Source organism: Callorhinchus milii, unplaced genomic scaffold, assembly GCF_018977255.1.
Source record: "Callorhinchus milii isolate IMCB2004 unplaced genomic scaffold, IMCB_Cmil_1.0 Scaffold2, whole genome shotgun sequence".
In the NCBI taxonomy this organism is placed as follows: domain Eukaryota; kingdom Metazoa; phylum Chordata; class Chondrichthyes; order Chimaeriformes; family Callorhinchidae; genus Callorhinchus; species Callorhinchus milii.
Genome location: NW_024704743.1, coordinates 33,036,701 through 33,059,825, shown reverse-complemented (window position 1 = coordinate 33,059,825; position 23,125 = coordinate 33,036,701). Strand labels below are relative to the sequence as shown.

At 39.7% G+C, this 23,125-nt stretch overlaps 1 protein-coding gene and 1 non-coding gene across 2 annotated transcripts in view; both read left to right on the top strand.

The window, feature by feature from the left end:
• LOC103184542 (F-actin-uncapping protein LRRC16A) overlaps positions 1 to 23,125 on the top strand; it is a 205,566-nt gene that overhangs the window by 92,082 nt on the left and 90,359 nt on the right. Inside the window, 7 exon segments of the mRNA XM_042332579.1 lie at positions 8,900 to 9,003; positions 10,001 to 10,078; positions 13,821 to 13,897; positions 14,845 to 14,949; positions 16,058 to 16,127; positions 18,885 to 18,966; positions 19,898 to 19,997. Coding sequence (XP_042188513.1) covers positions 8,900 to 9,003; positions 10,001 to 10,078; positions 13,821 to 13,897; positions 14,845 to 14,949; positions 16,058 to 16,127; positions 18,885 to 18,966; positions 19,898 to 19,997 — 616 coding nt within the window.
• Positions 8,357 to 8,438, top strand: trnat-cgu. The gene has a single exon. It is a non-coding gene; the product is annotated as a tRNA-Thr (tRNA).

Sequence of the window (23,125 nt, the reverse complement as noted above, 5' to 3'; positions counted from 1 at the left end):
GGAATGTCACAGGTGCTGAGCTAAAATATCACATGATGGGAAGTATGTTGAGGCCCAAAATTGGCATCAGTGACCCTGGGATTTGGGAGGAAAAAGATACCCACTTATGATTGCTATCCAGAGGACCCTGATGAGAGTTAAAGGCATGATCAGATCCAGCTGTTATTTGCCCCTCAGCAATTAAATCATATGTTGAGACTTACTGTCAAAGCAAACAGATCAATAATAGAAACTGGGGCAAGGTGTCAGAAGGTGCCTGGTGAAACAAAAATGATATTTACAGCAAAGGCAGTCAAACTGAAAGAGAAAGGAAAAGAATAGAATTGTCATGTGTAAGCACATATAATTTGCATCAGCTCTATTGACGTGTAGATATTGTATTCATCCCTGACAGAAGGAATAACAATTTCGTAAATCACACTCAAAACCTTATGAATTACCCAACTCTTAATTTTAACAGGCTGCTGATGGGAAAAAATACCAGGTAATTCCCATCAATCATAGACCTTGGAGCTAATTTACAGTTCAGTTGTGTGTAAGCTGCACTGCAGTACACCGTCAGCAAAACTTTATGCTGTGCAGCTTTCTGCCATGGTATTGTTGACTATGCAAAATATAAGGAGGGGGTTTCATACCAATAATCTTATTTAAAATTCTTATTGACTGAAATCTTTTATTTGAATTAGATACCCGTTGTTTCCAATTTACTGACGTGTGATTTTATTTCCACAAAAAGAAAGACAACATTAAGAACAGAAAATTGTCCAGTAATTCCAGAGGGTGTTGTTAAAGTTCTGTGCTCACATTTGTACAATTACCTCAGTGTTTAATCAGGAGTTCCATTAAGCAAAGGTTCAGGACCATCAATCTAAATTTATTGTCAACATGAGCCAACCTCAACCACTTGCAGCACTCAGGCAACATTCCCAGCAGCAAGGGAATCATTGTGTTCCATCCACTGTTTAATCTTATGTGTCCATGCTCATTTATTTAACTTTCAATCCCATTCTTAACCAGATATTAATCCATTTTATTTTAATAAAAGGGTGTCGATCACCAAAGTATTAACTGCTTGCGTCAATCCACTTTATTCCAGATATCTACTGTCATGTAGAAGATAAAATATTCTGATCTTTAGTCTTGCTTGAGGGTGATGTAATTTTGCATTTGTGCCCTCAAGGTCTTTAATCTGCACTTGGTTAAACCTGCTTACATTAACATGATTAGTGCTACTCAGAATCAGGTTTTCCTCCCCCAATTCTTTTTCCAATGAAAACAAATAAAATTTTGTGGAACTTTTCCTCATAATAAAGGAATTAATACTAAATATTTTTTGTTCATACCTAAACCTTCTCCAGTGATTTAAAGTATTCAGGGTCAAAGTAATGTGCTTTGAAATATCTTTGATATGTATCTCAGAGTTGGTTTAGCCTGTCTAGGAATTCCACATTGATTGAATACTAATAATCCTTGCATTTAATGTAGTGACTTATCACGTCTTCGAGACATCTCAAAGCGCTTCACAGAATGCACTGTAAAGCGAATTGACTGTATATTTTGTGGGATTATTACCCCGGAAAGCAATCTGCCAATAGACTAACAACCGGGTTCTTTCTTACTGCTAATTTGTTTGCTTGGAATGATTTGTTGGTCATCAAGCGGAATGCCAGAAAAATATTTTGTAATTATCTTCCACATTGTCTTGAATCTGTTTTTGAATCTGCATGTCATTGGCTCAATGTAGTCTATCAGTCCCTAAGATGATGTGATCAGACAATGAATTTATTTAAGGCCTTCATTAGTGAAGACTGATGTGAATAATGTATTTCTTGAAATTGCTATTTCATGACTGCCTGTAATATTTCTACTGAATTTGTGCCCTGAAAGATTTGGCTAGACTTTAGCGCCTCACCTGCTTCATAGATAAATGGGGGAGAAATTCAATATCCCACTTGCTGTTATCTACAGGTCATCTCTGCATTGGAGTTGAAAAAATCATTCTTCAGGAAAGTGGAAAATTACTGGTACCTTGGTGCCATAAAAAAACATCTTGTACTGCAAACTTCATCTCCAGGAGTGAACCTCATGTACCTCATGCTGACCGTTGAGACCTCAGCATTGACCCTAGATAGCCAAGGTCTAACAAGAGCTATTTCAACCTCAGTGTCATGTTTACCCTGATACTTGTATAGAAGTCACTTAAGAATAATTGAAATGACTCTCACGTTCTCTATATTATAATAAGTCTTCTTAGGCTTTAGGTTCTGTTTGACCTTAAACTCAATTCTGCCTGTTCAGATAGATGTTAAAGATCCCAAGAGTTTCCTGGCCAACAGTCCTCAGGAAAAATTGGTCATTCATGGCAGGGCTGTTTGTCAGACATTGCTATGGGGAAAGGGCTGTCGCATGTGCCCATAAAATACGAAATCACTGCACTTTACACATCCCGTGAAGCTCTTTGGGAGGTCCTCTTAACATGAAAGGCACTATATCAAATGTAAGGATGATTATTATTATTTAATAATCTAAATAAACAATTCTTGGACACTATCTGTTGAACAGTTATGTTGAACTCTGTCTGTTGACTGCTAAATTAATAAAACATCTGTCCCAGTCTGCGCCTGCCTTGTTTTAAGAAATGCTCACTTAATTTGCATGAAATGACGTCTTTTCATTTAAATTGTTGTCACGATTTGAACATTATCTTGATTTATTGAAATACCCTTACTTATCTTAGCCTCGTTTCAATATCAATCATTAACCTGCAAATTCAAACAGATTATGCTTAATACGTCTTGATTTCCTGTAAAGATACCGAAGATTAACCTTCAGCAGTTTCTTAGTTATACAGAAATGTAGATACATTTTATGCTCACCACAGCAAAGCCTGATACAGTTGTCCTCACTCCACCCCCCTCTGTTTACCAAGCAGTAAATTAGAAACCAGTTGTTAGTCGATTGCAGATCGCATTTCCCTGGGTAATAATCCCTTCAAAAATAATAATAATTTGGTCACTCAATCCACGACTGTTTGTGGGACACTGCTGTCCGAAATTGACTGCTGCGTTTCGTCCGTAAGATTTTCAGTCAATTCGCTTTACAGTATATTCTGTGAAGCGCTTTGAGACATCTCGATGTGATAAGGCACTATATCAAATGCAAATGCAAGGATTATTATTCTACATGTCAAGGTTTACACCTAATTAAACTGTGGGCCGAACCAGCAAATAGCGTGCCAATATCAATCATTAGCCTGCTATTCAACACGTCAAGGAATAGGTTTTGGATGGGATACATCTTGACTGAGATCCAAAAGATTGCAATTTTGCACTAGGACTTTATAGTAATAGCACTTTTTTCCTCCTCCATTCAAATACCCCTTCAAGTTTTGTGTAACGTGACTTATTAATATGTTGCCTAAATCCATGGAAATCTAGAAATGAACAGCAGTCTGAGACCATTCAGCCTCCTTTTTCATGTCGGTGTTTGTTTGTCTAAGAAGCCATCCATTTTATTCCCAATTCCCTGCTCTCTCCTTGTACTTTCTTACACCCTTCCTTTGCATCTAATTTCTGAAGAATTTCCTGATGTAAAGTACAAATGGGTTTGAGGTGGAAAGAAACTTAAATAGTCTGAGAACAGAAGTGAGCTGTGCTTATCTAATTCTCTTTTAAATCCTTCAGTTGATTCTGCTAAATCATTCATGATCTGGGTTTGCAATGTAGAATATTTTTTCTGAACCAGTAATACACACCCTAATTTATAGTTCTTAAAAGGAAATAAATGGTGAGTTTACACCTAAACAAGTGTTTTATATTTCAGTTGGGAGATGCTAATGCATTACATTTCCCTATGGATATAATTCACATGTCAATTTCACAGCTCACTTCTGTTCTCAGACCTATTAAAGTTTCTTTCCAGCTCAAACCCATTTGTACTTTACATCAGGAAATTCTTCAGAAAGCACAGAATTTCAAAATCAGATCCATGTGGGAGAAGGTATGGGACCTCTCCTGGTAATATTCATTAATGTCATGGACACAACAACAACAACTTGCATTTATATAGCGCCTGTCACGCGGGGTAGCGTCCTGGATACACAGATTCAGTACAAAGTAGTTAAACGTGCAGGTGAAGCCAAGGAAGTATTTCTTTACATGGAGGGTAATCGACCGGAGGAAGGGGTTACTGGATATGAGATGGAACTGTACTTATTTAGAAATAGGTTGACGCTCTAATGGGAGGATGGTTGTGTGAGACCTCTGAAAGTCTGGTCTGGGTTTGAATATCCAAAACGCCTTTACGATTTCAATCTCTCATGGTTTGAAACTTAATCAAATACCTTCAGCTCCTTATTACACATTTTGCCAGCAGTCAAAGGCTTTTGAGCATCGATGTGTGTGTGTGCGCGTGTGTTTTGAGCTCTGTGTTCCTCTGACTGGATTGTGGTGTATTCAGAACAGTCCAGCTCAGTGCTGGTTCTCCACTTAAAACTTCTGGAAGCAGCTACTGGAGTTAAATGGTGCTTGAAAATGGTTTCAAGTGCTGACCTTGAAGCTTCTGCTGCATCTCTGCTGTAAATAACTACTATTCCTCCTCATATCGAGTGCCATAAGGATTGAGGGGATTGGGTTTCCATAATGCTGCAGAAACAACATTTTATCTAGGGTTAACAGAATCGATTCTCTTCCGCACTAATGCATTTGGTTCTTACACTGACCAAGATTAGGGATTATACTTTAAATTAATTGAACTGATTAGAATTTAATGAAACTGTGGGTGTGGGATAGAGTTTATAAATCTGTGCAGATGAGACGACAATAATGAATTAGACTGAAGTCTGTAATGAATTCTGTGGTGGAGTAGAATTAAAATGAAATATGATCTGATGTGAATTGCTTATGGGGTCAGATTAAATACATGGATCAGTCAGTAAAATGTTTTACAGTGTATATTTTTATATTGAGTAATTAATCACTAGCTTTTGAAATAAACAAAACCTCATTTTTTTTAAAAATCTTCTTAAAACTTATTTTGTAATTATTTTGGAGTTCATCAAAGTGACTTACTTAATAGGGATTGTCTCTACCCTCTTGTTGAGGGATCCACAACAGGAAACAAAATGTTAAAATTAGAACTCAGTCAGTTAGGAGTGAGTTCACAAAAAAATCTTTACACAGAGGTTGTGGCATTGTTGATTCAGAATAGTTTGGCACATTTAAAAGAGAAATGTTTAAATATATAGGAAGTGAAAGACATGGAGCAAAGGCAGAAATAGGATTGAAAGATCTGCTAATGATCTAAGAAAACAGCAATCTGCATTTATGTTGTGCCCTTCATGTAGGATAGACTTTCTGTGCGCTGAACAGGGGCAGGGTTGGACACTAAGCAAAGGGGAAGGGGAGGTGACCAAAGAACCTGTTCAACAACTCAATTGCCCAACACCTATCGCCCACAAATATACAGTCAATTCACTTTACAGCATATTCTGTGAAGCGCTTTTTTGAGCTGTCTAGAAGATGTGAAAAGTGCTATATTAATTACAACGATTATTATTATTATTATGTTCTGACTGCTCCAGTATGAACTTCATTTACATAATCAACCAGGTTACTAATTCAAATCCATCTTAATTCTGAGCGCTTTTGGCCTTTATAGGTGTATTCCATGGGGAACTCGGATAGGCATATCAGATCAGGAAGAGGCCATTGAACCTGTTCCAGGATGGCAGAATTTTTATCCCCATTTTTCTGACTTTTTCCCAATGCCCCTTAATACCAGTACTTTTGAACTACCTATCTATCTTTCTTTTCAACAGCCAGTATCATTGGGACCATACCATAGCAGCTAAATTAAGAGAAAATGTGTGGGAGTAACGATCAGAAACGATTCAGAAAGCAGGAATTTGATAGTAAACGAGGAGGCCCCTTTGCGATGGAACAGGAGTTAACAGGGAACTTTAGCGGGTTGGTAAATAAATTGATTGATATCCTGTAATTTTGTGTAGTAATTGTAATTACTTTTCTTACTACCCTTACAGAGCTCATATTTTGTTTTCCTCTGACTAGAAGAGTGGTATATGCAGAACAGTCTTGCTCAGTGCTGGTTCTCCACTTAAAACTGCTGGAAGCAATTACTGGGGTTAAATTGTGCTTGTAGTATAACTAGCATTGGTAATAATAATAATTATTAATTATCTAAAACCAGATTCCCTTGGGGACACTCTAGAGATCTATACGATGCTAAATAGGAAAGAGAAAGCAAACCCAGTTTAATATTTTGCAATTTACTGGGAATAAGGGCACAGGTTCAGTTCTGTGAATGCCAACTATATGCTGTAGGTAATTAAGGTGATAGCAAGCGTGGTTTATGCCAGGATTCTTTCAAGACATGGCTTGATGTGTTGTAATGAAAAAATAGTACAGTGGGTATTCTGGAAGAATGAGATCAAAGGGCCTTCTTAATCTATCTGACTATCTCTTGTCATCCCACAGTGTCTATTCCATTAAAATAAACCTTTAAAAGGACGAATGCAGGTATAAACACACATCATCCATTCTATATGCATTTATGAAAAGTAATACTCAACCAGCACAAATGCTTGTCTTTTAAATTAAGACTTTTTAATAATGTTTGATGGTTAATTCAAAGATTGTGTGGCTCAGAAATAGGCCATTCGGCCTAACTTGTCCAGCTGGTATTTATATTCCATGCATGTGTCTATGAACATAAGAACATAAGAATTAGGAGCAGGAGTAGGCCATTCAGCCCCTCGAGTCTGCCCCACCATTTGATAAGATCATGGCTGATCTTCAGATCTAACTCTAATTACCTGCCCTATCCCCATATCCCCTAATCCCTCTATTTTTTTAAAAAATCTATCAGTCTCAGCCTTGAAGATGTTCAAGGACTGAGCATCTACAGCCTTCCTGGGTAGTGAACTACCCTCTGAGTGAAGAAATGCCTAATACTCTTAGTATAAAAATTGAGAGAGCTTACCTTTGCAGAAAAACTTGAAATCATCCATTTGTAAATCGGTGCTGCATTAATATTTAAGGATTTTAGCAAGTTAGATTTTTTGGGGGGTCAAATGTTTCCTTTCCTGATGGGAATCAAACCTTGGACTTTCCTGGTCTGAATACATCAACTGCGCTATTTAAACTTGTGTATGAATCTTGCTTTTAATAAGCCTATGCCTGATGAATTACTTCAGTTATGGCTTCCTTAATTTTAAATAAAATAGTACCAAGAAAATGATTTAATTCTTGACGTTGATTGTGTGGTAAAAGAGCAAATTAGGTACGTTGAACATGGAAAATGTCCCGCGGTGGGGGGTCATTTTGATGCAGCCAAAAAGTATTCCATCTATACCAAAGACTCATGCACAGAGTGCAGGAGTGTTCTTTGCAATGATCTGCAGCTCAGATAATATCTCTTGACACTAGTGAAATTAGATTTACATGAAAATCTGCATATGTGTCAATCATAAAATATTCATGATAAGATATTGGATATTAGTAATTCCTCTTGTTAGCAATCATAACAGTTTGTTTAAATTACATTAACACAACTGTGATGATGCTAATTTAACGATCTTTTAAACCCTACATCAATGCCATGACCCATTCTGCCTACCTCCCCCCACAGGTCACCTTCATCTATTCTTTCATCACCCCCAGGCTTCACTAAGCTAAACCCCTGCTCGCCGGACTTCCCAACTCTTGCCTCCGCAAACTGCAGATTATTCAGAACTCTGCAACTTGTGTTCTCTCCCGCACCAGGCTCCGTGAGCCACTCATCCCTATCCTTGCCCGGCTTCATATCCCCTAGAGGATCCAGTTCAGATCCTCGTCTTCACTTTTAAAGCCTTCAATGGTCTTGTTCCTCCTTACCTCTACAACCTGCTAAAAGTGACCAAACTTGGCGGGCACTGGCCTGCTCCATGTCCTCCGCCCTGCTCGCTCCACATCGGTAGTCAAGCCTTCAGCCTTTCTGCTCCCATCCTTCGGAAGTCCATCCTGGAATCCCCCGCCCTCGCTGGCACCTTTGCCTACTTCAAATCCTGTCTTAAGACCTTCCTCTTTGACCATGCGTTTGGTCATTCTCCCACCCCATTGCCCTCCACCCACCTTGATTCCAACCCCCAGCTGGGGTGCAAACCCTTGACTGTCCGGCGCATTGGGATGTCCTCTCAATGTGAAAGATGTTCCATAATTGCTTTTTTTGTTGTTATTGCTCCGACTCCTGAAGGTCACACACACAAACTTTCTTCAGTCCTGCAATGAGAATGCTGCACTAACTAATGTTACCTTGAGTGTAACATCAACAGCTAGATTGTTTTGTGAAATAGAAATGAGTCTTGCATTATCCTGTAGCTTAGTGGTTAGAGCACTCGCCTCGTAAGCGAGAGGGCTAGGGTTCAATTCCCAGGCAGGGCGAAACTTTAGGCGATCTTCCTTACTCCACACACCTGTTTACCGAGTACAACCCGGTTGTTAGTTCATTGGTGTATCAGGGTAATAATCCCTTCAAAAAAATAATAATTTGGTCACTCAATCTACAACTGTTCGTGGGACACTGCTATGCGCAATTGGCTGCTGCATTTCTCACATAAAATATACAGTCAATTCACTTCACAGTATATTCTGTGAAGCACTTTGAGACGTCTCAAAGATGTGATAAGGCACTAAAAAGAAATGTAAGGATTATTATTATCCTAGTTGTTCACAAATCTTTAAAGGGTATCATATTTCCCATCAATTCTTCAGGAATTCACTTACCGTTATCAAGAGAATTTTTTTCCAGCCATGTGACTGCCTGTAATTAATGTTTGTAGCATGTATTAGTACTCCTTAAAAACTTTGGATGACCTTATTAAATCTATTCTGTATTGTTACAGGGGTGAACAGCCTTGCCCTGTCACTGAGTGCCAACCAGCTAATTCCCAACTTCCTCACACATCTCGACCTCTCAGGGAACCTGCTCCGTGGAGACGATCTATCGGTATGCTGTATTTTATCCGTATTTTATTGCAGTGATAAATAACTCTGTTTATGTTCATTTTAATGGTTCAGACTGCATTCTCGCAGTTTAAATGTTGGGTTATTTGCTACATTAAGCAATCGACCAGTTGTTTGAAGACTGATGCCTCCTGAGAAGAAGAATAAATACCGTGTGGAACACAAGCACAGCGGAACCAATTAGACTGTAATCTGGAAGAAATGTCAGTTTATTGAAGGTTATGTTAAATTTCACTCTTAGGCAAGAGAGGCAGAAGAGGAACAGAGTGAGCAGAAAACACTTCAAATGGGGGAATATTTTAATTAGGTTTAATTTCAATTTAATTTTAATCTTCGACCATGACAATTTTGTTGCAGACCTAGATGGCATCAGAGCTGAGTTCCCATCTAGTTGTTGTGGTGTATTTCTGGTTACTGGAAGGAATCACTAGCTGCGTAAATCTTATTCCTTACCAAAGAATCCTGTCAACAAAATATTGTAAAACACACCACTGGAAGTTTATTTTTTTATGTCCTTACACTCAATGGCACAATCTCTTTCTATAGAAAAAATTAAATATTGTAAAAGATATCCATTGGCATTCCTAACATTGTCATTTCTACTTGGATATACACAGTAAATTTGTTTCACTGTAATGTGTGTTTGGGAGCCATAAAATCTCAACCCGTGCAATCGTGAGGAAAGGGAGCCAGTTTCATTGTGGGTGCATGCAGCTGTTTTAATTGGGTTATCCAAGGTATAGAGTTAGCATGCAGCTTGCGATGAGCCCCACATGTTCCCTCCACATAACCTCATTCACCTTATAAAGATCAAGGTGATTGTGGGTGCAATCATTTTAATGTGGATCGGCACTTGTTTTGCAATGTTATCAAAATAACATGCATTACCAGAATAGAAAGGTAATGCCATTTGTGTTTACAGATCAACAGTGCCGGATGCTGTTTTGTTCTCAACATTTTTAAAATTTATTTTTTCACAGAACCTGTACAATTTTCTGGCTCAGCCAAACACCCTTATTCATCTTGATCTATCAAACACAGACTGTGCGTTAGATATGGTAAGATCACAATGTTTATCTAATTAGTACATTTATGATTGAATTCAATTACCTTATGCTACATGTGAAAGAATTGAAACTTCACTATAGATAGTTTCAAAGTTATGATATAACACAATGGGATCTCATTTACATACTGTCATCATTCCATTAATTGCACTTTCCTTTGTATGAATTTTGCAGCCTGCAAAGTCCCCCAAAAGTCTGGAGTGTAAAATGTAACGTGCAAAATTTTGCAAAAACTCTTAACTTCAGTTTCAATTGGAAACCAGTTGTACAATACAATACAAAATTACATTTGTATAGCGCCTTTTATGTTGGGAGGATGTCCCAAGGCGCTAGACAGTCAGGGATTTGGACCCGAGCTGGGGATCAGGATCGGGGAGGGTAGGAGGGTGGCCAAAGGCTTGGTCAAAGAGGATGGTTTTGAAATGCGTCTTGAAGGTAGTAAGGAAGGGAGCGAGGCAAAGGGAATGTGGGATGGAGTGCCATAGGGTGGAGGCAGAAAGACTGAAGGCCTGACCGCCAATGGTGGGTTGGGCCGGGCGGGGGACGTGGAGCAGGCCAGAGCCTGCTGAGCGGAGGGAGTAGACAGTTTGATATAGGGTCAGTAGGTCGCAGAGGCAGGGAGGAGCAAGGCCGTGGAGGGCCTTGAAGGCAAGGACAAGGATTTTCAACTCTAACTTCAGGGGGACAGGGAGCCAGTGGAGCTGGGTGAGGGTGGGCTTGATGGGGTCCCTGAACCTGGTACGGGAGAGGTTCTGGATGATCTGGAGCTTGTGCATTCTGAACTCTTTGTAAGAAGTTGAAAGCAGTTCTTAGAAATTTTCCACATTAAGACTGGCTTAAGAATTTTACAAACTTCTGCACAAATTGGATGCTGCATTTGGCTACAAGTAGTCACTCCACTTCACCGGAAAAGTGAAACTTTGACTTGCATTTATTTAGGGCCCTTCATTCGGGGTAGCATCTCAGTGCACAGAACATTGGCGGAACTTGAATCCGAGAGAGGGAATGGGGAGTCAAAGAGGAAAGTCTTTGGTGTGATCTGAAGATGGGCAAGGCGGAGGATATTTCCAACAGGAGTCACTGGATTGTGATCATTGTGATCACTAGAAGGAACGGGAGATTGTTTTTGATAGACTTTGCAGGCCTTGGACCACACTGGCCGAGTCAAGACAGAAGCAAGCTCAGTTGTGTTTCTCCCCACAATTAAGTAGCCTAAACAACTTGTGCTGGCAGTCTATGTGATTGTGGGGAGCATTACAACTGAGCTTACTTGTGTCTTGACCTACAGTCCATGTGCACTTTCCAACAGTAGTCACTGGATTACGATCGCTATAGGCCTGTATTCAGATCAGAATGTGGGCCTGTTTTTGCTCTGCCCCTTCCCCAGCCTGAAATTGTAATCAAAGCACTGCCCCCACCACCCCATTGTTGCCCTTGGGTGATTGAATCTGGAAGCTGTCCCAATTTCTGTTAGCTCAATTTGGCTGTACTTGTTTTAGCAACTCAGCCATTGAGGTTGATCAACCAGAGTTTTAATGTACAACACTGAAGCTGACTTTGCAAAACGTAGCAACCGTGGATCTCTGACACTAAAGGCTAATAATTCAACAGCTTTTAAATGTATGTGATTGCTGACACTACAGTATTTTATCATAAGGACATTTTATTTGGGGAAAAATTGCTATCTGACTATACAGGAAGTATAAATGAGAGCATTCTGCAATTTAAAGCCTCTTACTGCTTAGAACAGCTCAATTTGTAGGTTGGTTGAACTCAAACATTAATCAAGTAGAAGAGAAGCTAATTGAAATAAAATTATGGGAAAAGAGTCAAGTATAATTAATATGCATGGTGTTCCAAGGTGGAATGTAACACAACTGTCATGTTTACAACTTGTGGCTAGAAAGTGAGTCATGTTATTGGGGAATTTTGTTGGGTAGGAGTTGAATTAATGGAAGAGGGAATAATAATAATACTAATAATAATCCTTGCATATAATGTCATACTTTATTGTGTTGTCAAGACATCTTCAAGCACTTTACAGGAGCTTATTTTTACTCTGAAATATAGTGACTGTATTCATAGGCAAGTGCAGCATCCAATTTGCACATAGCAATGATTCACAAACAGCCGTGGAGTGAATGCCCAATTTTATTTGGAAGACTGTTGGTCAGAACAGTGGGGGGAAAGAAAAACTCCCTTCTTTTCTCAAATAGTGAAAGTGTAAATATGCAATGTTTTAAGATCCATTAAAGCAAAGAACCACTTTAAAAAAAATCTTTCCCAGTTTAAGTATAAATGTAATGTTTAACCACAGTGTTTGACAGCATAAACCTAGCTCCAGTGTTTTTTAGGGGGCATTTAAATAACGGGATGATTTCTTGTTGAAAGTCCTATCCCCATTATTATACTGCATGTTGGTTTTGTCACTCCATTTTAGGAAGCATATTTATTATTGCCCTTGATAGGGTCCAGGGCTAACCAGTGTAAGAAAATTTTTGGCATCAAGAATTTCAAATATGAGAAAAAATGAAGGAAATGTGTTCATTGTGAGGTGGTCTGATTTAAGTGTTCAAGATTATGCAGAAGCTTCAGGTAGCAGGTACCACAACCTATAATTTAGGAAAGAAAATTTAATGGAATATTTTGTTCCAAAACGTGTAATGGACTTGCAGCAATAATTTTGATCCAGACACGAGAAAGAATTTAAATGGACAATTTTGTTCTGTGGCGAGAATGGATTGAGAGAGATGGTGAGAAGAGTGATAGGTCAAAAAGGGATGGATTTGTTATGCCTATTGGCCTTTTTGTGATTCCTTGTGACCCTCACAATGACCTCTAAGTCACTTCATCCCCGGGCACTTTCCTACCTCTCCGACAAGCTCACACCTCCCTCTTCGCTTAACAAATTCCTGCCTTCTGCACATCCCTCAACCCCTCCACTCCATGCTTTCAGCCACTTCCTGCCTCAGTCCCTCCTCCACTGGCTCCCTATCACAAAGCAGATCAATTTCAAGATCATCATACTCACCTACAAATCACTTCATCGCCTGGATTCACTGACCTTCTCACACCCGAGTTTATCTGCCCACTTCATTCATCTAGCTTAGGACTGACTTCTGCATATCCCTCATCCCCTCCGCTCCACCATCGGTGGCAGTGGTTTCAGCCACTGCTTCTCAACCCTCTGGAACTCTCTACCTCAATCCCTCCACCTTACCTTCACTTTGCCTGTATTCACATTTCCTGAGGATTTTCCTCTTGGACCATACCTACGGTCACCTTCCCTTTCTCTTGTCTCAACATCAAGCTATACCATTGATAAGGTACGGATGAGGCAGACAGAGGAATTTCGGAAAAATTAGATGCAGGGGCAAAGTGGCTGAAAGCTTGCCCCCCAATGGAGAGCAGAGCAGATAGAAGTATGAGGCAGGCCAGTATTTGGCAGATAGGAAAGAGTGGCCTGGGGAGTATGGTTGGCGGAAATTGCTGAAGTAAGTTTGGGCAAGGCCATTGAGATGGTGGAAAGTAAAAATGAGGATCTTAATCATTCTGAACTGTGGTCTAACTAATGATTCATACCCATCTTAACAGTGCTTCAATAAAAGTATGTCTTTCCTCCAATAGAATTGCGTAACTTCTCATTACATTTGCACATAGAAGAGTTCCTATTCGCATACTGTAGAAACGAGTGTATTTTGTTTGTGACTGAACTGCCTTGTGTATTATTCAGGTCTGTGGAGCACTACTGCGGGGCTGTTGTCAGCATCTGGCACTTCTTCATCTATCCAAGAGTATTTTTTCTCATAGGTAAACTTGTTCTGTGCACAGTTATTCTTCTTTGATTCTGGACGTTCCTTTAGTGATTAACCCGGGTGATTTTAAGAGGCTGTTTTTTTACATTTTATTTGGTAGCGGGGGACTTTGAGTCAATCACTGTACTGAACAATTCACATGATCAAGGGCAACCACCATTATAACAGTGGTTTGGCTCCATAAATTCAGATACCAGATTGTAAGGAGATGCGTTTAACAACTACCCAATGATGGTCAGTGCTTCCTGTGTATCAGTTCACTGCTGACATCAGCTGTTGGGTGCTGTGTGCAGGAAGCGTTGCCGATATCACTACCTTTACAGGAAGTGACAAGGGGGCAACCTGACTACTCTGGAGATGCTGACTGGTAGCCAATTTCTAGTACAAGCCACCAACAATAGTGCACTACCCTTCTGGTATAGCACTCGTCCACAGTACACGAAAAGCAAACCTGCATTGAGTGCACAGTTATTTGCAGCACTTCATTCATGCCTTCTCTGGCAGATGAACTCTACTGCAATATTGGGCTCTGTTGCTTGTTTAGGGACAAAACACTAATAATTATGGGCAGTGTGCAGTCATGATTGATATGAGATCTGAACATGATTGAAGACAGTAATCTAGTTGTAGCTCATTAGCCCTGCACATTTAATCTGAAAAATATAATCAATGTATGCTCAATTTATTGATGTACTTAAAGATTTTAGTCTGATGTGAGTTGGTCTAAATAGATCAGCACCTTGGGACGAGGCGCTTTACAAATGTAATTTGTATTGTATTACATAAGCAGATTCATTCATGTGTTGGTAATCAGTGCTACATCGATCTTTTTGGCTGTCCTAAAAGAAAATACAGCCACCACACTTTGAGACTTGGTGGATAAGTAATCCTGAGGTGAGATCATGAGTAACATGAATTTCTTTTTTTTCTTTAATACCACAGGAAGGGGAAAGAAATTCCTCCATCCTTCAAAATGTTTTTCAGCAGTTCACTGGCTTTAAGACACATCAATGTGTCTGGCACCAAACTCCCTCCAGAGGCAATCAAGTTAGTATTTATTTCTTCTCGTTGACAAACAGGTCTTACATCAATACAGAGTCTCTGTCTTCTAAACGTGTACAGATCAGCTTATGTTTTCCTCACCCTCCTTCTCTTCTGGAATGCAGAGACAATAGAACAAGAGATCCCAGATTTAGAGTTACAGAGAGCAATTTCAGGACAAACATCAGGAAAACTGGGAGCACAGTAAGGGTATTTGGGAAGGATGAGATCAAATAGGCTAAAGGGCCTTCTTTATCTGAATCTCTCTTGCAAACTTATGACTCTTGTTTTATTTTCAATTGGAATATGATTCTATGAGCATCACTTACCCTCCAATATCTCACCCAAGAGATATCTTCCTTCAACAACCCATTCCCCTCTCTGTGTGGGGAACAACAGCAGCCGCCGCCCCCCCCCCCCACCCCGTCTCTACTCATTATCTCCATTTGACAACCTAGTCAACATTCTATCAGGAACTTGCCAAGCTGTGAATTTATTTCAGGGGGCAATAATTAATTGTGTCCCCCCACAGTGCATCAGGTCATCCCCCTTGACTTTCTGCCTCACAGTTAGGGTGTTCAATATTATGCTCAAAAGCAGGGAGACTATTTTACTGCTGAGTTAGTATTGGAATAATGCGCATGAATAAAGCATTCCAACATGACTAGGAGTTCTCTTTCCAATGAGTTGGTGCAGATTAGCTACGCTGCTTGCCTACATACATTCAGTTCATTTCACTTGACCGCTCCAATCGGCTAACTCGGGCTTGCTGTGCATCCATTGGCCTACCCATGCCTATTCTATGCCCCGACCTCTGGAACTCTCTCCCACTCTGTGTTTTCAAGACCCTCCTTAAAATCTACCACTTTGACCATGCCCATGGTAACCTTCTTCCCTCCTCTTCTCCCCCCCCACCACAACCATGGGCTTGGCATCCATAAAGTTGTAAAGTGCTCCAAGGCATATTTCTGTGTGTGAAGCACCATATAAATGCAAGTTGTTATTGTTAATTTCTAATGGATCTCAATTCTGTGTAGCGATTTGAGATGTTCTTGCACTTGAAAGGCTTATAAAATGTAAGCTGTTTGTTTGAAGAATAATTCTCTCCTTGCAGAGCACTTTTACTTGGCCTTGCTTGTAACCCTCAATTGAAGGATGTTTCTCTAGACCTCAGCAACTGCGAGGTAAGAAAGAAACTTTACTTTTTGAATGAATTCAACTCAAAAAGCAGTGAAGAAAATGACTCCAAAAAGTTAATGGTCCAGTTTAAGGGAACAGAGACTTGTATTATTTCTGAAGTGGTTGATTAGCAAACATTAGCTCACTTGCACGTGAAGCATTTTATTTTTAAATTGCCTTCTATTTCTCAGTCAGCCGGCTCGAGGGGTAAAAAATCCCAAGAAGAGCAAAGAAAGAGCTTAGGTGAATTTTTTTCACTCAAGAGTTATTGGGATGTGGAAGTAATGTGAAGAATGAAGAATAGATGCTTCAAGGGCTGTGGAGTTAGGGCAGGGCAGAAAGATTGAGTGGATACCTTGCTCTGAGAGCCGGTGCAGGCACAATGACCATCTATGGTGTAAGATTCTATGATTCTAGCAGCTGCTAACAACCTGCGTTCTTGCAGTAGTTTCGTGGTGAGACTGCACTGGTTCACATGGTGATTCGGCAGCAAACAACATCAAGAGATGTTGGGTAACCTTTAGCTAGTTCTTCAACTGAAGTTATTGGATGGGGTTAACCATAGACCTCAATAACCTTCTAAATGTGTAAGTGTGACCAATGTACTTTTGATATCCAGGAGTATGAGAGTCTGTTATTGAATGAATGCCTTTCATGATATCTTAATCAAGACATTCAGTGCTGATTGTAGATATATTTATGAACAAAATGAATGTTTTTTTCAACAAAGTCCCTTTGTTTTTGTATGTTAGTGAGTCTGTACTTGCCTTATATTTGTGTAGCCCTAATCTTTTGCCAAGCAGGCATTTACCCAGACTCGTTTCATGATTTGCTTTGTCATTCTCTTAACAACTTTCAAGTGCTGGTGTGATACAGACTGACTGCTGAACTCTGTATGGGCTCACTGTGCTTGTAATGCTATTGCCTCCTCCAGCTCTGCACTGATGTATGCCATTCTTTTCCTCCCTTCTGCTTTCCTTAGCTTGGTCACTGTGTAAGTACCCTCCCTGCCTTACCTTTAACCTTTTTGATCCAGAAAATGGCTTCCTGCCTGCCTACCAATATTATCTTGAGAAACATGTGGTACGGCTATTTCATACAGTATGATAAAATTGCAGACATGCGTTTAATTGTGTTTTGTATGTTGTAGTTTCTCTGTGTCACTTGAAAGAAGATTTAAGAATCGGGTGTAATCGTTAATCTTTTCCCTTGATGTGAAACTTTCTGTAATATGTGTAATTTTGTTGAAGTACATGTTTTAATATAATGTTCTTGGGTATCAAAACTTTGTATTGAGAATTTGATGAAGAACATCATTGGAAATTATTCCAACATGTAAGTTATTTTAATTGTCCAAAGCAATTCTTGGAACTGCTCATTTTGACTAATGAGTATCGTTTACTAGCTTCCAAATAGATATCCCTGCTTATTAGTACTGTCATGTGAAATTAAGAAAATGTACATGTCTTTATTTAGAACAAGCTAAAAAAAAAGTTTTCAAATTTATTTTTAAGATTTCTTTTTAGTATTTCACATCTTTGCGTAATACTTTTTTTTTGCAATTTAAGTTCCCCTGTGTTTGTTTAATGAATTGCAGATAAAGGGGTCTCTTGTCAATAGGAATTGATCATTTGTAGGAAGTCAGTAAGAAACAAAGTTATGTTAAAGAACATAATCAAATCCTCCATTACTTGCATACTTCCTGCAATTCACCAACAAAATATACAGTCAATTCACTTTACAGTATATTCTGTGAAGCGCATTAAGACGTCTCGAAGAAGTGATAAGATTCCACATCAAATGCAAGGATTATTACTATTATTACTTCCTGTTCAACTAGGTTCCAGGCATATACTTTAGACAGGTTTGTAAGTTTTTTCTTGAAAAAACAGTTTTAGCATTTAGTATATCTGAAGTCTTGTTGAGAGCTGGTAATCAATCGGTGGTGATGAGAATTCTGAATCTTCACGATTGAAAATCATCTGTCCTTTATGGCAGTAACTTGTATCGTTATATAGTTTTGAGGGGTTGGGTGGGGGTGAGTGAAACCATCTGAAACATTTATTTGTGAGAAAGAAATTAACATTTGCGAGTAACATCATTAATGTAAGAGTGCATTCACTTTGCCCACTGTTTAGTGTTGATTGGTTGTTAGTAAAACTCTATTCAAATACTGTATATTAAAGCACTCTTCTCCACTCCTCTCCCCCATGTCCATTGCAGCTTCCTGCGTTCATCTTGTTTTATTTCTTAGTTTTTTTTAAAGAGTTTAACGCCATGCACATCTGAGTGCAGATACTTACTTTACATAGTGATGATCGTCTACTATTTTTCACTGCATCCTTTGTACAGTGTTTCCACTATATGCATCTCTATGAATATGTATGCTTTCCTGGGCCTCTCTGCCTTACTAAGCGTCTCAACTTAATTGCTTTTATGAAATCACAGTAGCCTTGAACATCGTTATCTACAGGCCAAACAAAAACATTTCGAAACATTATCTCCTGACATTCAGCCAAATTAGCTGAATTGCATCTCGGAATTGTAGTAACAGTCCACAAATATCCACTTCATTTAGGGAAAATTAAGGAATGTGCTGGAAAAACGTCAGCAAGGTGGAAAAAAGGAACTTTATAAGAATTTTATACATTTCATAAACAATTTTATAATAATTATCCATTAATGTTGGGGAGAGACCAATCAAAATGTCTAGGTAATGAAAGGATTTTAAAATAAAGCTAACCACGTGGTTTTCTTTGCAGCTAAGGTCTGGTGGGGCTCAGATTTTGGAAGGCTGTATTGCTGAAGTCCATAATATTTCAGAACTGGATATTTCAGACAATGGTGAGAAGAGATTGCTTGTCTCTTATGTTCAGTCCACTTATTGGACATTTAAGATGTGGCAAGCTTCCTGTTGCTTGTCCAGCTAGGACCACCCTACTCATTAAGGCTTTGGCTATCAGAGTTAACAGGAGCTGGATGAGAGTCTGTTCAGTTCCAAGGAGACCCCACTCACCTCCTCCCTCCTCCCCCCCAGGATAATCACTAGTTGGTGATTTGACACCTGGGGCACTTATTCAATGAACTATTGGAGGAAATCCAGCTTTTGTTTAGTTCACAAATAGGAAACAACATGACAAGAACCATAAAGTTTCTCTCTAAATGATTTGCTAGTGAATCTGTCAATGTCTAGCACCTCCATAAGAATGGCTTATTATTAGAGCTTTGGCTTAACTAATTTTGGTGCTGATAGGATCCAAACTTTATACAATGTGTGACTGCGCCACGATTTCACAGCCCAGACAGCCATACTTTTGGGACAGTAATATTTGGGGTATTTTTATGTAGTAATTTATACTAGTGATTTATTATTTTTATTATTTAGAAACCCTAAATTGGGCCTATTATGCACCATGTGCATATGTACAGAGGAATTACAGATGCCTTTAATTATGTAATTAATGAAAAGGTTTGGTTGATTACACAATTATTAAATCCCTTTCACTGGATGAGTACCTAATCAAAGGCAACTGTAATTATCTCTGTATACATGGATCCACACTTGCGAATCCTAGACATCGGGTCTTATTTTCTGGTTTAAAACAAATCCACTTTCATCCATGTTGTGGCGAGTGATAATTTTACAGGACCCTACTGGAATCTGCTCTGCACAGCTGGAATGCCAGTAGGGTTCTTTCAGGTGCAGTAATGTTGCTGTACTTTGATTGTTCCTAGTAAGTGGCTTATTTGTGTGATTTTTAACCCTTTTATACAGGTTTAGACTCCGATCTTGCTACACTTATGGTATGGCTTGGCAAGAACAGATCAATTCGACATCTGGCTTTAGGCAAAAACTTCAACAACATTAAGTCCAAGTAAGTGATTCTGGTGGCCAGAGAAACGGAAAGGCTTATAAGTATCCATTTTGTTACATTCAGACTTATTTTTGGGGTCAGCCGAGTGAGTATCTTGACAAATGCGCAAATACATCACCATGCTTAAGAGTATCCAAACCAAACTAGGAATTCCAAACAAATGCAAATATAAATGTATGATGGCAGCTGCATTCAGCTGCAGTTAAATTGCACGTACCTTTGGTAATCTATCAGCAGATATTTAATTTTCCATTACAAAATGGATGTATTCAAGCCAGCTTTGACGTATGTTCACAAAATTGATCATTTATAGTTGCAAGGAATTTTTCAATTGTCCTTTCACATTTGAAACAAAAAGAGCAGTAGCACTGCAGAAAGATTCCTGGTAGGTTACACTATTTTGCATCCAGGGCTCGTTCGGTGCGAGTCGCACAAATCACAGGTCACTGGGGTCATATCTTGCAGAAATCAGTGAGCTACATCAATCAGATTTGTAACTGATATGTTATTTGTGTGAAAAGCAACAAGAAACCCAGACTGAAAGATGCTGTAAGAGGTCTTTTTTTAACGTGATATGAGACCGTGTGTCACTAAGACTGCCTGAAAAGGCAAGCAAGCTGTGAAAATTGTCAGAAAACAGCTCCCCACCACCACACACCAAAAACAGTTGGACTGTATGCTACGCTGCTTTAAAATTAATTTTTTTCCCCAGATGACCATCTTTGGCCTTTCTGACCTTTGGCCATTAATTGATCACATCCACTAAGCTGCTTCCACTTCCTCTACTATACCACCACTCCTCCTCCCGACACCCACATTGCACACCTCTCTGTCCCTGTCTCCCACTCATCCCTTTCCTCACTTACCTCTCACATGAAACCCACCACCTGCTCCCTTGACTGCATTCCCACACAGCTCTTGCTGCTCTGCCCCCACCTGCATTAGATGACATTATCAACCTCTCCATTTTCTCTGGCACAAATCCTCTTCCCTTTTCAAAACTACTGTCATTACCAACTTCTCAAAAGAAAGCCACATCCCACTCAACGCCCTTCACATTCTCCAGCTATTGCACCATTTCCAATCTGCTCTGCATGGCCAAGGTGCTGAAACACTTTTGTCAACTCTCAGTTTCGCTCCTTCCTCTGCCGGCACTTCCTGTATGAGTCCCTCAAACATGGCTTCCATTCCACCCACGTTACTGAGACAGGCCTGGTCAAAGTTACACCCTTATGTGCCTGGTTTTCCTGGTTTCACTTCTATCTGTACCGGTATCATCATCATGTCTCCTCTAATGGATTTTTCCCTTCTTTCTCATAGCCGTGTACAGAGTACCTCAAGGTTCTTATGCTCAGTCCTCTCCTGTTCATGGTCTACATGCTTCCTCTATGACATGAGCTGCACCCATGGGATCCATATCCACATGTACCCAGGTGCCACCTAAATCGGTATCCTTCTGTCTCCACCCAGACTCTAGGACTAATTCTGTTCTGATAGATGATCTTATTCATGCTGATAGATCAGAATACTGCACTTAGTTGGATATTTGCCCAGTAGTTCCAATTTGTGGCTCTTATTTTAATATTTTCCAGCCCTACATTATAAAAATGAAATCAAAGCTCTGAATTCATCAAAATTGTAGAGCACTGAAAAGAAGTGCCCTTTCAGTCACGCCTCCGTGGTTTTAGCTGGAGGGAATGAGAGTTTCTATGTTGCCGGCCACACGTGTGAAAAGAATCCAGTTACAAACTGTTGCAGCAATTGAAATGAATAAAGTGAGCGGAAATAGATGCTTTAAGTACAATAATACATCTGCCACACCATCTGAGTCTAGGAAGAAGCTACTGCTGAGGTTTGTGAAATAACACGCTGAGTGTTTTAACCAAAAGCTTTAAGTGAAACAAATTTTGAAAAGTGACAGAAACATGAATGCTTCAAGGCTGGAATTTGACGGTTGGAGGTTGTTTGCAGTAGGAAGTGCTTGCGGCTAATAAGAGTGACAGACAATATTGTGAGCTGACAGGTCCTAAAGGTTTAACAATGTCTTATTACATTTGGTTTGCCAATTTTCACCGGTCATCTTCATCCATGTCTTTACTGAGGTTCACAGGCATCGCACACAGAGCAAACCTCTGCTACCCTGCCAGTGTGTGGTGTTTAATGAGAGAAAATAGCTTTCAACAATCTATTCAACGAAAGGGACATCACAGAGGAGCCTAATCCTGTTTACAACTCAATGATCATTGCACGTCCATAGCTATTGAGAGCAGGACACCTGGGTGATATTTGTGAGGAAATCTTAGAAGTCCCTAAGGAACTTTGTAGAAACCTCCCTATCACCGCTCCAATTAAGATTAGTTCACAACACAGACCAGGCAGGGATCAAATCTTTAATCTTCTGGTCTGTAGGACTTAGTGCTGTAGTACTAGGTAGTATTTCACTAGGCCATTGAGATTTTGCTTGGGTCAATTTTCTGTACCAGTTTTCTCCCCTTTCCTGCCTGCATTTCACTCTGTTCGGCTTGGGCACTGTTCCATGGATACTGGTGCCACGCCTAGGTTACCATTATTTTTGTATGTGTCATACGTTACCCAGGGTCAAAGCAGGCTGTTGGACCACGGGGGTAATGGAGAGAGAGAAATCACAGCCAAGCCTAGCCCTGCATATTACCTACACTTTTATATATCCAGGAGGGGAGGTGGGCGGGCACATGGTTCCCTGGACAAAATACCTGTCCCTTGCTCAGAATTCTGAATCCACTCTTGATGCCTAATAATAATCCCTCCAAAAAAACAAAACAATAATAAATTGGTCATTTTCAATCCATGCCTGTTTGTGGGATACTGCTGTGCGCAATTGGCTGCCGCGTTCGCCCACAAATATACAGTCAATTCACTTTACAGTATATTCTGTGAAGCGCTTTGGGACGTCTAGAAGACGTGAAAAGCGCTATATCAAATGCAAGGATTATTTTATTATATTTCCAATACATATTTAGAATGAAGCCCGGCTCTGATAACGTTGCTCAGCAATGATAAAGAATCATCGTTTGGGCCTTACTGGTTTAGCTACTGACTCAATAAACGGATCCACCCCTCAAGGGTCCCAGCATGGATAATTTGAGATT